The sequence below is a fragment of the Ascaphus truei genome, chromosome 6 (assembly GCF_040206685.1).
Source record: "Ascaphus truei isolate aAscTru1 chromosome 6, aAscTru1.hap1, whole genome shotgun sequence".
NCBI classification, from domain to species: domain Eukaryota; kingdom Metazoa; phylum Chordata; class Amphibia; order Anura; family Ascaphidae; genus Ascaphus; species Ascaphus truei.
Window position 1 is genome coordinate 61,126,799 of NC_134488.1, and position 17,279 is coordinate 61,144,077.

At 48.6% G+C, this 17,279-nt stretch overlaps 2 protein-coding genes across 4 annotated transcripts in view; both read left to right on the forward strand.

The window, feature by feature from the left end:
* The first annotated feature begins 427 nt into the window (after positions 1 to 427).
* MYCL (MYCL proto-oncogene, bHLH transcription factor) lies at positions 428 to 9,223 on the forward strand. 3 transcript variants are annotated; one of them, XM_075604471.1, is made up of 4 exons: positions 428 to 486; positions 1,062 to 1,143; positions 2,501 to 2,976; positions 6,417 to 9,223. In XM_075604471.1, exons 3-4 carry the CDS (start codon positions 2,505 to 2,507, stop codon positions 6,995 to 6,997), a joined length of 1,053 nt encoding a protein of 350 aa, XP_075460586.1. In that variant the 5' UTR covers positions 428 to 486; positions 1,062 to 1,143; positions 2,501 to 2,504; the 3' UTR covers positions 6,998 to 9,223. The 3 variants fall into 3 exon arrangements, with proteins under 3 accessions (XP_075460586.1, XP_075460585.1, XP_075460587.1); XM_075604470.1 differs by lacking the exons at positions 428 to 486; positions 1,062 to 1,143 and adding an exon at positions 1,626 to 1,765; XM_075604472.1 differs by lacking the exons at positions 428 to 486; positions 1,062 to 1,143 and adding an exon at positions 1,683 to 1,836.
* A 3,757-nt stretch (positions 9,224 to 12,980) lies between these two features.
* Positions 12,981 to 17,279, forward strand: part of TRIT1 (tRNA isopentenyltransferase 1) — a 12,671-nt gene continuing 8,372 nt past the window's right edge. The window contains 3 exon segments of the mRNA XM_075604473.1: positions 12,981 to 13,195; positions 16,091 to 16,231; positions 16,390 to 16,485. Coding sequence (XP_075460588.1) covers positions 13,061 to 13,195; positions 16,091 to 16,231; positions 16,390 to 16,485 — 372 coding nt within the window. The 5' untranslated portion in view covers positions 12,981 to 13,060.

Below are 17,279 nucleotides of genomic sequence, written 5' to 3' on the forward strand. Positions count from 1 at the left end.
TTGAAAAAGCTGCAGGAGATTGATTGAACAGCAAAGCACTCAGAAAAAGCACTGAACAACTCACCGGGTGTAGAAAAAATAAAGAAAAATGTATTAAACTACATGGTTAAAAACAAAAACATACATGTATAATACTTCTTGAGAAAGCGCTCTAAGCGTGAAACGTGTGGGAGGAGAGACCCCTGTTTTGTCTCCAGTATGTTTTTGTTTTTAACCATGTAGTTTAATACATTTTCTTTATTTTTTCTACACCCGGTGAGTTGTTCAGTGCTTTTTTCGGAGTGCTTTGCTGTTCCATTAATCTCCTGCAGTTGTTTCATACCCCGCCTCACGATTGGATGGACGCACAGCGGCTGTGCAGGATTTGGATACCGGAAACCAGTGCCAGTTGTTTGCCTGAAGACGGTGTATCATCGCTAACAGTCGGACGTTGCGCCGTGATCACATGAGCGGAGTAAGAACTTCATCTGGAGCGGGGTTTCAGAGGTAATTAAATGTTTCTCCTCTTGAAATTATATCCCTGTCAGTTGTTCACATTGAGCCATTGGGCTCATCCCGCACACAAACTGTGTTATCTTTTACTTCAGCAACAACCAATAGGCCGTTCCCTTTAAGCTATTCTACTATACCTGCATTTCAAGACTGCTGACAACACACCGATTACTTTCCTCTATATCAGACCTGCACAACTCCAGTCCTCGAAGGCCGCAACCAGGCCAGGTTTTCAGGATTTCCCTACTTCAGCACAGCTGGTTCAATTACTGGCTCAGTCATATTGAGCCAGCTGTGCTGAATTAGGGATATCCTGAAAACCTGGCCTGTTTGCAGCCCTCTAAGACTGGAGTTGTGCAGGCCTGCTCTATATGATATATATTGATTGACTTGTTTCAGCTGAAACATATGAGCTACCTTGGAGATATGAATGGCTAAGTTTTGTTCAACACTTGAAACAGTTGAAGTATTATTTCACTTTATGGTGAATATATACATGTAAGAATTTACACTGAGCCAATTTTTTGTAATTTCTTCACGTTCACATGATTTTTTGCACTAACCCGGAGATCCAGCGCCAAGAAGGACTTTCTTTCAAAGAGCCAGCAACCAGCCTCACACTGATGACCCAAAATGTCCAAGCAGCTGTCTGTGAGTAGGTTTACTGGCTATGCACTTCTTTATCCCAGGCTGTGCTGAAACGCTGTAACACGGCAGGCATACGCTTATAGGGCTCAATGTTAAAATAGAAGTAAAGAGTGACACACTGTGTGCTCATTTGCATGTCATTACCCAGAATCCTTGGCTACAGTAGAAGCATTGCATGCTAAGAGATAATGGGGAAAGGCAGCACTGCAGACCTGAGACATGTGAATGCACCACAAGTGGTATTTGTATTTATGGTACAGTGGAGGGTTTTTGTCACTTTTTTTACCCACCATAACATTTTTAATGCGTGATTTTATTTCTATGTACACACTTTTTGATCACTTACCTGCGATGCGCTGCGTCGCATACTCGCAGCCGTGGGTTTGAGTGAGGTATGTGTATGTTGCTATACATACACACAAACACCACACTACACTACCACTCACGTGTTGCTCGCAGCTCTGCAGGAAGGTGCCGGCTGTGGGCGGGGTTTCACGTGGACACGCCCAGCTGGTGGGCGGGGCCAGCCAGCCTGCCAGACCTGATATAAGGAGATGCGGGAACAATAAGCCTGTTCCGAGCTGGAGTCAGCGTGTCCCGGGAACACCGGAGAGACGGACACGGGGTGAGAGCGAGGACACCGGGCGCGCTCCCCGTGTGTGGGGGGGATCTAGGGGCAGCTTGTTAGAGCGTTCGGTGTGTGTATATGCGCTGCAATGAGCCCCGTATACCGCTCACATCCCTGAGCACATGTGCCGGGGCTGCGTGGGGAGGAGGGAGGGTGTGTGGCAGCCCTGCAGGGTCTGTGATGGGGTTGGTGTCTCAGCTTGTGTGTCCCCTTGTGATGTGCAGGGTTAGGGATTGGTGCTGGATACGAAGGGACTCTCCCCCTCGCCCATGGGTGGGGTGATGGTCCTATCACTGTGATTATTGGGGTGCCCCACCACGAACACTTGATGTTGGATATTGTGATGCCCGCTTCACTACTCTGTCCTGTTGTGCTCTTACTGTGTAATGTTCCTCTACCCATCTCGTACCCCTCAGGTGCCCTCCTTTCACACACTGTACTCCAATCACACCCTTCCTATGTACCCCCTCTTCTGCCTTCGTCTCTCCCTGCCTCTGGTGCTCAGCCTCTGTACCCCAGTCATATTTTTCTTGTGGTGCTTCCTCACCCTCTACCCTGTTTCACCTGTGGTATGCCACTCACCCTGGTGCCCTCTTATGCTCCCCTGCAGTGCCACCCTCACCCCTCTGGTGCCCTCTCTCACCCTTTACTGTGCACTTGTCCTCCCCTGCAGTGCTGCCCCCTTACTCCTGTGGTGGCCTCCTCTTACCCTTCTGCCCTCTTCTCCTGCAGGACAATGGAGTTTGGGTCCTACAATAATCACTACTTCTACGATGTGGATCTGGAGGAGGATTTTTATCGTTCCATCGCTCCCAGTGAGGACATCTGGAAAAAGTTTGAGCTTGTGCCCAATTGTTCTCTGTCTACGCTAGGATGCCCAGGTGGTGGTGGGAAGGATTGGGGGACTGAGCTGATGGATTTAGGGTGGGAGTCTCCTGTGAAGCTGCCTGGATTAAGCTCTGTGGTCCTGCTGCGAGACTGTATGTGGAGTGGCTTCTCAACCAGAGAGAGGTTGGAAAAAGTCATCAATGAGAGACTTTCAACTGGCACCCCCCGGGCAACAAACGCCCCAAAACCAGCCACGGACTCTGATTTGCTGGAGCCTGTAGCTGACATCCCAGAGCAGAGCCCCCCTGCACTGCTCGTACCGGCATCAATGACCGACAAGATTGCCCCTTCCTCTGGGTCAGAGAGCGCCAGTGACTCAGGTGAGCGGGCAGCATGGGCAGAACCACAGACCGGGCCAGGGAAGGTAGCATTTGCTGAAGCCCAGGGATGTGGCTGTATAACAGCTGAGCCCCCCCATAAGAGGAGCACAACATTGTGCCCACCTCAAGAGGGCATCGCTGCCAACCTCAGCCCGAGTGTTGTTGCAATGAGCCACCGCTTACAACTGTACAGCATTGATGGGATATTACTCTTAAGTGTCACCCTTCTTGTCCCAACATTTGTTAAGCCTGTGGGTTGCAGGAAGTTTGCTTGTCCCACCTGTAGCACCTGCAGTGTACCTACCCAGTTTGGGGCAGAGGTTTGGCTTCCCCCTCTGTAACTTTCCTGCTAATAAATAATTTACTTCCTGTTGTTGGATATGACATGTTGGTACCTGTGCTCAGAACACACCTAGAGCCGGCAGCAGGTGCACGCAGCTGGGGAGGGTTGTCGGTCTCCGTATACAAGGGTGGGTATGTTGGGAACCGGTGTATGGGGATGATCCCTGCGTTATGTTGGCAGGGAACAAGGGTTCTTTAATGCACCAGCATGAGGGTACGTCATGGATAGAATAGTGTGTACATGAATGGGACCTGTGAGCGGTGTGCCTTATTACGTCTGTGGTGGAATAGTAACCTAAGTTACTCCAGGACCAATACAGTAACTAGAAGTTGGCGTGACATGGGACTGTCACTGCCTTTGTTATTGTAGGACATCTCTCATGCACAGCTACGCAATTAGATAGAGGTGTCCAGTGGAAGTGTATAGATACTTGGCATGATTATACATTTCAGCGTGTTATTGTAGATACTGCATCACTAGTGTTCGTTATCCGTGCATTGAGATACTCTGCATCATTATACAGTACAGTGTGTTCTGGCATATAAAGATGCTGGTCAGTGCGTTATGTTTGTGTATAGATGCTTTCTACCGCTATACAGCGCTCGGTATATAGATACTTGTCAGATAACACAAAGTGCAGGGACCTATCTCACAGGAACTTAATTTGAAGTTGATGGGAGTTTTTATCCCACTTTAATAATCCCTGTGGTCTCTGTACACAGTGCGCTGTGGTGATTGTGCACCTATTAAACATGCTACTGTTGCTAGGTCCCTTTTATTATAAATATTATCTTTTATTTACATGGCGCCGACATTCCGCCATGCAGTACAATGTGGGGGTGAGGACAAGAACAAAACCTTAAAACACACAACTTCAAACATAGCGAATCAATACATAATGAGGTCCCGGCTCCGAGAAACTTCCAATCTACAGTAAAAAGGACTTTAGGCACAGCGCGCTGTGGCGATTGTTTGCCGCATGCTGTGTAGCAAGTGAGCGTCCTATGTGGCATCTGCGTGCCCTCTGTAGATGGCACACTGTGGCGAGTGCCCTCTGTACTTGGTGCTGTGACATTTGTGTGCCTTCTGTATGTGGCGTGTGCCCTTTCTACGTGGCCTGAGTGCCCTTTGTACGTGGCGCGCTGTGTGGTTTGTGCGTCCGCTGTACGTGGTGCACTGTGGCGATTGTGTGTGCTGTGTACTATCCGTGGGGTTGCTTTTCACACTTGCTGCATCAGTAGTAGGCAGCCCTGGATAGGGTGTGGTGAGCACTAAAGGCATTGTGTGCCTCAGGAGCTGCACAATGGGTGACTGCTGCTGGCTCAGTGCATGCGGCAGCCACATGGCCTCAGACAAAAAGCAACAGCTTGCAGCCGGTGGGGAGGGGGGAGGGGGTCAGACAGACATGGCTGTTAGCTAATAGGAATCCCCTTCTGCATTCGAACTGGGAGCATTGGCCAATCACATGGCTTCAGGGGTGGGGGCTGCTGGGATTTATTAATGGGGTGGAAATGAGCCTGTTCACACAATGCAGCCTCTTTGTGCTGAAACCTCAGACAGACTCCCAGCACACTCCCTCCCCCCCCAATAAACAGCCCCTCCCCTGACACACACCCCATAAAGCGTTATACACAATGTACAGTGTGCCAAGCCTGCAGCTTGTGTATATACCCATATATACTGTTAAATCTGTGCGTAACCTATTAACATCCACTTTATGTGGCAAAGTGGTCCTACTCTGCCTTCCGCAGTGATGCCTACCTTCATTAAAGCCACAAATCGCTTGTGGGTAATGTGCAGATAAGTAGCGCAGGAACTGAATATAATGGGGTGTACTGCTGAACGGGTCTGCAACACATTGCAAAATTATGTAGCTTTATATAGCGCCCACAGTGTACTCTGCGCAGTAAAAAGGAGACAATACAGGGAATTCTAATGCCCCGTTCAGGGTGGCTGCTACGGACGCTTGCGCGTGTGCTCCTGCAGCGCGGCGATCTGTGCCCAGGCTGCATGAGTTGGGTCGCGGCGTTGGGGGCGGGGCGAACGTGTCACCCACGTGACGCGACTGCCGCCCCATTTATAATTTCTGGTTGTAGCGGCAAAGTGTAGCAGCGTCAACGCTGCACTTTGCCGCCGGTGGAGTTTTCAGTTTGAACACTCCCACCGAACTTGCGATGGGCGCGTGCGTTGCAGCCACCCTGAATGCTGCCTAATACAAGAAGTGCGACAAAATCAGACCCACAGGAAAGGAAATCACTGCCCCAGAACTTGCAATCAAAATTTCTTGGGAGCGTGCCAGGACAACACAGAACAGGGAATATAATGGGTTTATGGCTGGGCATATCTGCAGAACATTGCAAAGTTCTATGTATTTGTTTTGTGAGGTCTTGCTGTGCAGCAGGGAGGTTACCCTGGGGGGATAGGTTTGGGGGTTGGGGGGTATTCTGAATGATCAACTTGTAAAAAAAAAAAAAAATAACCCTTTTGTGGTCCCTATTCAGTTAAAGTAACGATTTTACAGGGGCCTGGTTTACAATTCACTCATTTTGAGGGGGGTGGGTTGTAACTGTCCCTCACAGCTGGGGGTAGGGGGATAATCTCTGTGTGATGTGTCTTTGTTTTGGGTCTTTTCTTGTGCACACTATTTAATTGCAGATGGCTGGAAGTAGTCACAGCCTATAGAGAGGGGGGGGGGGGGGGGTGTCTGTTGTAAAAATCAGAGTATCAAATACTTGTGATACCCACACTTTTTTTTATTCTGTGTGGGGCAGGGAGGCTTGAGCAGATTTTAGGCAATTTGTAAAACCCCAATTTATGCCATGATGCACTATAAAGAGGTTAGATGTGTCATGCAGATAAGACTGGTAGCATAGGAGGCGTGAAGTGTTACTGATCCCAAGAGCTTACAATCAAAGGGTTTAGTGTGGTTTATTTACATGCTGCAGGTAAATTGTCTGTGGTTTTGCTGTCCGAGCTGGGGGCTCCCACTTCATTGGCCAGCACTGTAGCCACATGGCACTAGACTGTATACATAATTTTCAACTTTATTTCTGTCTTACTGTGCTTCCTGTTTCTTACGCTTATTTCTCTTTTCCAGAGGATGACGAGATTGATGTGGTGACTGTGGAGAAGAGGAAATCTTACGGTGGCCGTAAGCCTGTAACTATCACGGTCCGAGCTGATCCGATGGACCCCGGCACCAAACACTTTCACATCTCCATCCACCAGCAACAGCACAACTACGCTGCCTGCTTCCCCCCCGAGCCCAGCATCCCGTCCCCCCAGCACAGCCCCTGTCCCTCGCCCGCGCAAAGCCCCTGTGAGGAGGAGCACAGCGAGGTCAGCTCCCCCTCCCTGCCGCCTTCCAGCCCCCCCGCGATGTGCTCCCCCCAAGCCTCCTGCAGCTCGGATGGCGAGGACATGGTGAAGCGCAAAAACCACAACTATCTGGAGCGCAAGCGAAGGAACGACCTGCGCTCGCGCTTCCTGGCCCTGCGAGACGAGGTGCCTAGCCTGTCTGACACTTCGAAGACGCCTAAGGTGGTGATTCTGAGCCGCGCCACAGAGCACCTGCGCGGGCTGCTCAGTGCGGAGCAGCGGCTGGAGGCAGAGAAGCTGAGGCTTAGGTCTCGGCAACAGCAGCTCCTGCGAAAGCTTTCTCGGCTGAAGGGGCGCTGAGTGGGTGGCGGGGGGCAGGGTGGAGCTGCCTGGCACATTTGCACATTTTTGTTGTGGGGGGGGGTGGATCTTGGGGACACAAGGGTAACTACCACTTTATAAAGACAATGTGCCCTGCAGAATGAGGTGCCCCCTGCGCGGTGGGAGGGACTTGTCCCAAGCTGCGTGTTTCAGGATGTTGGATGTATGTTCGATTTTTTTTTTTTTCCTTTTTGTTTCACACCTGGTGTTTGCGTTTTCCTCCTCCTGGCACAGTCTGGATGCTTTGCATGCGGTTTCTGATCCTGGGTGTCCTCTCCCACTGCAGGAGGTGGGTGATCTCTCCTAATTTCATGGTTACCTAAGTCCTGGGCTGCCTTCCTGCTATGTGACCTCTTCGCCATTACCGTGGGGATCACGCAGCATGGATTAATCTCACATTTTGGGGCCAGAGGTTAAAGCCTTAAGTGATGAAGCCTTCTAACCCTGTCCTTACCCCGTTCACGTGACCTGCCCATAAATATGCCTCTTGTAGCAGTTTGCTAATGACGGGTAGAACTGAATATTTTAGCTCCCAATAATTTCAGTTCCTGCGATGCACTTTAAATTTTGTTTTTAATCTTGCCAGGTCTGGTGGGAGGGGATTAAACAGCCTTTCATTTTCAAGTTTGAGTACTTTAATGGGCGAAGTATGTTTTGTTTGTTTATTAGTTCAAAAACTAAGTACTGTAATAGCAGGCTTTGAAAGTAGATTGAAGCTAGATTGACACTTCTGTAATTCATTTTGTCAGAACTCTATTGGGCTGGTAATACTGCACAACCCATAGTTAAAATGCAATTCATCTTTATTGGAAGAATAACGTTTTGATCTGATACTGAATCCATTGGGGAAGGAGGGTTTAAAGGCTTCATGACCTTGGTCTGGTAGTGCGGAAACTCTTCATGTGTGTGACGTGTGCCTGTGAGGAAGGAACGCTGGGGAATCCAGTCTGAATCTGTCTATACCTCACTCTCTCGTCACTTTACACTGTAGTTTTGTCAGTTTTTTTTTGTGTTTTTTTTATGTCTTGGAACCTGCTGCTGACTGCCAGATTTTGTATTGAATGAAAAGTTTATACTGTATTTTTGTACGACTTTGGGAAAATTTGTGAGATTTATTATTAAAAAAAAAAATGTTAAAAAAATAGTAATTTGTAAGTGGCTGGCGGGCTTTTGAACTGTTAAAATTTTTGTACTTTTTTTTTTTTTTCTCTCATATACCGGTACTTGTGATTCAGGATTTGAGGTCAATAACGTGAAATGTTCTCACATGGATCCTGTCTGCGCCTCGCCTGCAGTAATAGAGCCTGTAGCACAGAATGATTCAATAACTCCTATTTTTACTTTCATAGGGGGTAGGTTGAAGTTTCTATTAGAATAATTGTAGGTTGGGATTTTTTTTTAATTTTTTTTTTTTTAAGACCTACACAAGGTTTCTTTTATACATGACATTATACTGTGCAGAGCTTTCTGGACACCTGAAGAACGTGTTAGATTTGGAAAACATTGTACAGTAGCATTTCATCTACAAACAGCTGTCATGCTGGTCCCTTCAAAGGTCTCCTTAGCCTACAATGAATCTACACTTCGCCTGTGCCGACACAACTTTCTGAATGTTGAACTGTAAAGTTTTTGTTAGACTAACTGTTGGTTCATCCCATAAAAACATCACCTGCACATTCAGTGAAATCTTCTTGCTGTGTGGGCATCTGTGGCTGACTAGGTTGACAGATGCCCTTGTCTGGGGGCTGTCATTAGCTTATGGTTGGGTCCCAGTGCAGCCTGTTAAAGATTAAACTGATCCATTTTCCTGTCCAGCCCAAGGAGATAAGGGCAGAGACTGGCCTGAGAAGGGGGAAGCGGTGAATGAGCACAGGCTCCCACTGCTGAAGGCGATTTTTAGTTTTCTTCACATTGATTTAAGAAGCACTTTAATGCAGACAGCAGGAGCCTGTGGATCTCGCACCCCTGCCAGGTGACTCAGTACAGGTTGTGTATTCACTACATTATGTGATGTGTTGGATGGTCGTTTTATTTTCCTATAACCCCATAACGCTTTTTTTTTTTTTTTTTTTTATATATATATAACATCTGATGAGTCATTGAATGGTATGAGGTGAATTAGCATCATTTGTCTTTAAGGGGTTAAAAACAGTTTATTTTTTAAAACACAAAATAAACCAGCTTTGTCACAAGACTGCTTCCCTGTGTTTTTGTTGTTGTCCTGATGTGAATGTCCTAGGCTGGAAGTCTGCCTGTAGGCTGGCGCTGTGACGATGGCTCAGCTTAAATTTGTTCTTCCAAAAACGTTTGGTGTAAAAGGTGAAAAGCATTAACTGCCACCCACTGAGCTTTTTCCCGCTTTCTGCACACAGCAAAACTGTCCGAACAGTTGGCGATGGTCAAACAGTGTTACATTATTAGAATCTGATCAGCAATGATATGGTCCCTTAACACAGCAGGGGATGTCTGATATAAACTGTCCGTTTATTACCTGTGCAGGTACCTACAAATTAGATTGCAATAAAATAAACATTTGCAAACCGCTGTTTTAACTACTTTTGCTTCTAATTCCAGCTGTCTGCATGATTAGATAAAGCAATACATCCGTTCAGGGAAGATAAAGGAAAGCAGAACACTACACAGGCCATGCCTATATTCAATGTTCTGCCTTGTATTCCCTGTAGACATCCCACAAGGAACATTGTAGTTACAGAGATTGATTAAAGGGTGATTCTGTATACACTGAAGTGGCATTATGGGATGGTTTGGGCTTCTAATATCCAGTAAATGGCTGCTTCAGCATACAATATACAAGAATAAGGGACTGGCTGGTCCAACATAGACTTCATTGCTGGCTGCAAATCTCTTCACATGGGAGACCCTCATGTAATAGGTTTACTTCCTGCTTGGTGTTGCTGTATATCGGCCCCACACCTGAAAGCCAAACCCCATTAAACTATGAAAAAGCAAGAAACTGGTGTGGCAGCAATGTCATGTAAACAGTACAAATATGTTTTTTAAAGCAAAATCTGAGCAACAGCCCCCCCCCCCCCAAATAAAAATAGTTACATGGATTTGGCATTGAAATCCCAGTGGTTGCATTGACGCCTGCTTTGCTTTTTCCCAATGGAGTATATGAGCGGTTGCAGAACATATTTGTAGAGCTGTCGTTACTCCGTTTTATGCAATGCCGTTTGGAAAAAAAAAGAAAGCATTTTCTATTAAATCCCCTTTCCCGCAGTCCACTTTTCTTTGTGTATTTCTTTTCATTTTAAACTCCAGCATGCAACATCAACCCTTTAACCCACTCACTGCTGAAGAGCTTGCAAAGTGTGATCCGTGCACACAGGAGGTTTTCCTCCAAGTAAAAGTATCACGACCTGCAGGACGTGTTTGCACGGGCAGGCTCCTTGATGTTGTATTTGGGATGTTTATGTAAGCGGCTGTGATCCATGTGCTTTTGGTCATGTGAATCCTGTTATGAGGAAGCCTGTGTATCTGCCTTTGATGCAGTGACTACAAAAGAGAGCCATTTAAGAGCTGCACTGAAGGTGTGGAGGCTTGCAGCACCCTCCCTGTGTCTGCGGCAGGAACAAAGGCTGTTTTAGATCTGAAGAAGAGACTTGTGAGGTCTTCAAAGCTCATGAACTAACTACATGTAATCTCACTACAGGGAAATCTTTTGGAACAGAGCAACGCGATGGTTCCTCTGAGGGACCTGTGTGCCTTTGTCACCCTTCACTTTAGATTTCACCATCCATCTGTCTTCCATTTCTCCTTTCTTGTCTTTGTTCTGTAATTGCCTAGTTTCTGACACAAGCTGCTTACACACCCTGCATCCCATGTAATTCTCTTAGCTGCTTACTTCACGCACAAATGTATCATGTAATTTACTCCCTAAATACTGCGCTCTTCCCCTGTTGCTACGGGAACTGAGTTCCTGTCGCTGTGGACTGACGGTGCCATTCCCGGTTGCTATTGGACAGCCGTTGGTTCTCCCTGTTTCCATGGTATCTTCACATCCTCGTGTTGCTATGGGACCCAACATCCTCCTTACACTGTGCTGGTACAGGACCAATCACCGTGGTTACTATGGGAACAGCCTCCATCTGTCTGGATAATGCTGCAGTTTATGTCTGCTTTGTTGCTATGGTCAGTGGTCAAATTAGCTTAAAAATAGTAGTGGTACTGTGCCTGAAACATGTAGATTATTTATTTTAATTCAACGGGGCAAAGCTTTGTATTTTGTTTTTAAAAAGGTTTAAGCAAGATTTATGCTGCAGAAAAAGGAAAGGGAAAACATTTAAATCCCTTTGGCTTAAGAAAAACAAAGTGAAGTAAAAGGAAAAAATAAGTATTGCTGTGTATTTGAAAATACAAAAATTGGTAATAGTACGTTGCATCCCCTAGTACTATTGCACTACAACCACTGGGAAGACTCAAAGAATGGACCGGTCTGGGGGTTGGGGGAGGAGAGTCAGGTTAAAATGTCCCTGGTTCTGGGAGAAGTAATGTTTTAATAATACAGTATTTTATGACAGTAAACTATCTCACAACCTCACAGATTAGCTGCTCACAGCCTCGGTTGCTGTGTTGAAAGTAAGCGCTTTCCCTTTTTCATTTAGGGAGTTGGATCAGTGGATATATTACTGTATGCTTATTTGCATGTCTTAGACAGGTCTGCAACCCTGCCTTTCACCATTATCACCCAGCACACAGCACTTTCACTGCAGCAAGGGATTCTGGGAAATGACATGCAATCCCTTGCTGCAGTGGAAGTGCTGTGTGCGAGGTGATAATGGTGAAAGGTGGGGTTGCAGACCTGTCTAAGACATGCAAATGAGCATACAGTAATATTTCCATTTGCTATATGCTTTGTTGTGGAAGGTTTTTGTCACTTTTTTTTACCCACCATAACTTAACTAGGTGTATATATATATATATCCCTTGGGAAACTAGAGCAGAACACGTTTGATTGATGTCTCGGAGGATCCGTAGTTGCGAGTGGGTGACTGGGAGTGAGGTCAGACACTGGAAGATGTACGTGCGAAATTGAGGGAAACCAGAGTGGCGTCCTTTCTACCCATAGCCCCCGTGGTATTGCTGCGGACCATCTGAGGCAATATAGATTTATGCTGATTACCCCGAAAGGGAAAATTAAATGGTTCTCTTTGTATTTTTAAGCATATGTTAATAAAACAATCTGACACTATTGCACTCTCGCTTTTCTCCCTTATGCATTGCTGCACATCAAACGTGAATAACCAGGCGTTGAGGATACAGACGTGAAGTAATCTTAAAGGCTACTAATAAGCATTTACGTTGTGTGCACCATTTTTGTGATATTTATTTCTTTTTGACAAACATACACTATATTTTTCTTATTTTCTCTTTTTCATTTCCTTCCCCATGCACCAAAGAACGTTTATATTTCCATGGTGTGTGTGTGTCACACACACACACACACACACACACACACACACACACACACACACACACACACACACACACACACACACACACACACACACACACACACACACACACACACACACACACACACACACATATATACACGTCACAACCAAATATACATTACACACATGCATCTGGCTGTGCTCACCCTGCACTCAGTATTAAACTTCTTGCTCACTTTCTTGTTTCTATGGCCAACCCTCCCCTTGCAATGGGCCCTCACTCCCGTTGCTATGAAGCCCACAATGTCATTGCTAGGGGCCCCAACTACTAAAAATGGGATTATGGGCTTCAACAACAATGAGGGCCCCGTGCCAGGGGAGTGTTTCCTCTAGCAACAGCGTTTGCAAGGAGCTCTTCCTCCTGTTGCTAAGGGCCATCAGAGCCCTCCTTCCTGTTGCTAGGGGCCCTCACTCCGGTTGCTATGGAACCCATAATCCCGTCGCTAGGGTCTTCTTTGCCTCTCCGTTTCCAGGCTTCCAGCCTCCTCCTCTGTTGTCATGGTGGCCGGTCACGTGCCCCTCTTGTTGTTGCCGTGGTGACGCCTCGCTCTGGGTCTGAGGGAAGATGGCGGTCCCGGGACTTGGCCGCTCGTTGCCCCTCGTGGTGGTGCTGGGAGCCACCGGGACCGGCAAATCCAAACTAGCCATGCAGCTGGGACAGAGGTTCGGGGGGGAGATCATCAGCGCCGACTCCATGCAGGTGACAGGGCCTCGGGGTGAGAGAGAGGGAGAGGCCTCGGGGTGAGAGAGAGGGAGAGGCCTCGGGGTGAGAGAGAGGGAGAGGCCTCGGGGTGAGAGAGAGGGAGAGGCCTCGGGGTGAGAGAGAGGGAGAGGCCTCGGGGTGAGAGAGAGGGAGAGGCCTCGGGGTGAGAGAGGGAGAGGCCTCGGGGTGAGAGCGGGAGAGGCCTCGGGGTGGGAGAGGCCTCGGGGTGAGAGAGGGAGAGGCCTCGGGGTGACAGAGGCCTCTCAGGGGTGAGAGCGGGAGAGGCCTCTCAGGGGTGAGAGCGGGAGAGGCCTCTCAGGGGTGAGAGCGGGAGAGGCCTCTCAGGGGTGAGAGCGGGAGAGGCCTCTCAGGGGTGAGAGCGGGAGAGGCCTCTCAGGGGTGAGAGCGGGAGAGGCCTCTCAGGGGTGAGAGCGGGAGAGGCCTCTCAGGGGTGAGAGCGGGAGAGGCCTCGGGGTGACAGAGGCCTCTCAGGGGTGAGAGCGGGAGATGCCTCTCAGGGGTGAGAGCGGGAGAGGCCTCGGGGTGAAAGAGGGAGAGGCCTCGGGGATTCGATTGTAAGCTCTTCGGAGCAGGGACCCCTTTTCCTAAATGTTACTTTTATGTCTGAAGCACTTCTTCCCTTTGTGTTATTTGTTATTTATATGATTGTCACGTGTAATTCTGCTGTGAAGCGCTTGTTAGAAAAATCTTATGTACACTAATGGCACTATTTAAATAAAGACATACATACAGAATATTGGTCCAGAGGAAGGCAAACAAAAAACCCCAGTGAAATATCATCTAATGATATATCGTAAGGGGAAAAAAAATAATTCCTTCCTGACTCAAATATTGGCAATCAGATTACTTCCTGTATCAACATCCTTCCCATGTTTACTTATTAGGTATATCCCTATCCAAAAAGATGTCCAAGTTTTTTGTTTTTGAAGATTTGTATTGTTTCTGCCATCAGTCTCCATGGGTAATGAATTCCACATTTTAACGGCCCTTACTGTATAGAACCCCTTCCTTTAGTTGCTGGTGAAATCTCCGTTCCTCCAACCTTAAGGGGTTCCTCCAACCTTTGTTGTTTGTACTGCCCTTGGGATGAAAAGTTAGTGTGAAAGCTCCTTGTTTTGTCCCTGAATTTATTTGTATATAGTTATCAGGGCTTGACAAATTAGAAAAAAAAGCCACTCGCCCCCCCTTCCTCAAAAATATTGTTTTATTGTAACCCCCTCCCTCTCTCACCCCTCTCACTTTACCCGCTGGCGAGTCTTCCAGTTCCTAGCTTCCCGGTGTCATGGCAACTCGGCGTTATTTGACGCCGTGCAGCCATTTTCACACGAGTTGCAGGGGGAGACGCAGGAGAATGCCGGGAGACGCCACACTACACTGCCGGTAAGACTCGACAGCGGGAGTGCATTTTTCGAGCCCTGGTTATCATATCCCCTCTTAGACGCCTCCTTTTCTATTGTAAACAAATCAAATTTAGCTAGCCTCTCCTCCTAAATCAGATTATCCATCCCCTTTATTAATTTGGTGGCTCTTCTCTGCATTTTCTCTAGTTCCATAATGTTTTTTCTAAGGAGTGGTGCCCAAAATTGTTCTCCATATTCAAGGTGTGGTCTTACTAATGCTTTATAAAGGGGCATAATTATGTTTTCTTCCCTTCCATCCATTGCCTGTTTAATTCAAGATAAAATCTTGTTCACCTTTGCAGCTACTGCCTGATTTTGGGCACTACTGTAACTAGTTGAAGGTTCTGAGCAGCATTAAATGGGAGACAGAACAGAGCTCCGCTGGGCTCTCACGCATGGACTGAAATGAGGGCAGTACCTGCTAAATAGGTACAGTTTGAGGGTATGGAATAGATAGGAGAGTTTTACTCAGGCTACGGGTGAGAAGAAGGTCCCAGGAGCTATGGGGAAATGTATCTCTGATAGTCGGGCTACATCTGAAGGCTTTAAATAAGAAGATCACTCTGGAGATGCTGGTTCTATAATGACAGAGGAGCCTGGAAATGCACAAACTGGCACACAGGTCTTGGCCCTTGTCCAGGCTGAGAGCTTGCGAGCGCGCAATCAAATTGATTAAAGTAAATTGTTTTATCCAAGCTGTGCGTGTGCAGAGGCACGATGCTTTGCGAGACAAATATGTTTGTATTTGTCGCGCTGGCTCTGGTCACGTGCGCAGTTCAGCCAATGAGGGTGAACCGCTCACGTGATGTCACGGGAACGCCCCCCTTTCCCCCCCATGCACGCAACTAGCTAACTAGGAATTGCCCAGCGTCTGACGGCGCGGTGCTCGAGCGCCAGCGAGCGCGCCCTCACCCTGGATGAGGTCTTAGGCTGGGGCCACGGTGCCTTCGTCCGTGCAGAGGCCGGCTCATGTGACTGGCCTGTCGCGCCAATCAGTTTGAACTGATTTATTGCGCAACTTGCGCCCCCTCCCGCTTGCACGCGCCCGCATGGACACGAACACTGCCTTAAGGCAGTCTGTTCGCTCAGCGCACGGTCTGCTGTACCATGGCCCCAGCCTTAGGCCTCGGGCATGCGCTGACCCGTGCTGAGGCGCGCTCTCGCTTACCAGTGAGCCCCTGCAGCCGCAATGAGAGCGGCTTTAGTAGGGGCTCGCGTGCGGAAGCGTGGGTCTTATGAAATTTTTAGATTCAAGCGCTCACGGTGAGCGCAGGGTCGGTCACGTGAGCGGTTCGCCCAATGAGGGCAAACCAGCTCCGTGACGTCACTGGCCCGCCCCCCGACACGCCCCCGGACGGCGCGCCTCCGCACGGCTGCTGCAACCCTGGACGCGGCCTTATGCACAAACAGTAAACAAATTACATTTATATTTTGGTCGGGGGTAAATTCTCACCCCTTATGTCTGTTTCAGGTGTACAAGGGTCTGGACATCATCACCAACAAGGTGAGCGCAGAGGAGCAGCGGCTCTGCAGACATCACATGATCAGCTTTGTGGATCCTGTGGTCTCTAGTTACACCGTGGTGGATTTCCGCAACAAGGCCGTGTCTCTAATATCCTTTCACCTAAGTGACCAGCAGACCTTCTAAGGATAGGGACATGTTTCTTTAACCCCTAGATATTGTGTGAGGTGGTAATAGACCGTACCCAACCTCCTCCCCCTACAAGCTTCAGGTCTCAATTTTTTTTCCGCTGACCCTTAATTCTGCACATTGAAGATATATTTTCCCGGAACAAGATACCAATTGTTGTGGGAGGAACAAACTATTACATTGAGTCTCTTCTGTGGAAAGTGTTGGTTGATACGGTGCGTTCCTCACAAGTACCATAACTGTTCTTATTTTTCTCAATTACCCTTCTTCCTTTAAATCTCTCTTTCTCTTTCCCCCCCCCCCTCTCTCTCGGCCTCTTTCTCTCCCCCCCCCCCCCCCCCTCTCGGCCTCTTTCTCTTTCCCCACCTTCTCGGCCTTTTTCTCTTTCCCCCCCTTCTCGGCCTCTCTCTCTCTCTCTCTCTCTCTTTCCTCCCCCCCTCTCTCGTCCTCTTTTTCTCTCTCTTTTTCTCCTCCCCCCTCTCTCGGCCTCTTTTTCTCCCCCCCCTCTTTCGGCCTCTTTCTCTTTTCTCCCCCCCCCCCCCTCCCTCTCTCTCGGCCTTTTTCTCTCCCCCCCCCCCCCCACCTCTCTCGGGCTCTTTCTCTTTTCTCCCCCCCCCCCCCCTCTCTCTCTCGGACTCTTTCTCTTTTCTCTCCCCCCCCCCTCTCGGCCTCTTTCTCTTTTCTCTCCCCACCCCCCCCCCCTCTCTCGGCCTCTTTCTCTTTTCTCTCCCCCCCCCCCTCTCTCTCGGCCTCTTTCTCTTTCCAACCCCCCCCCCCCCCCACCCTCTCTCTCTTGGAGCCCCCCCCCACCCTCTCTCTCTCGGAGCCCCCCCCCCACCCTCTCTCTCTCGGAGCCCCCCCCCACCCTCTCTCTCTCGGAGCCCCCCCTCCCCCAACCTCTCTCTCGGAGCCCCCCCTCTCTCTCTCGAAGCCCCCCCCCCCACCCTCTCTCTCTCGGCGTCCCCCCCCCCTTGCTCTCTCTGCCTCCCACCCTCGCTCTCTCGGCTCA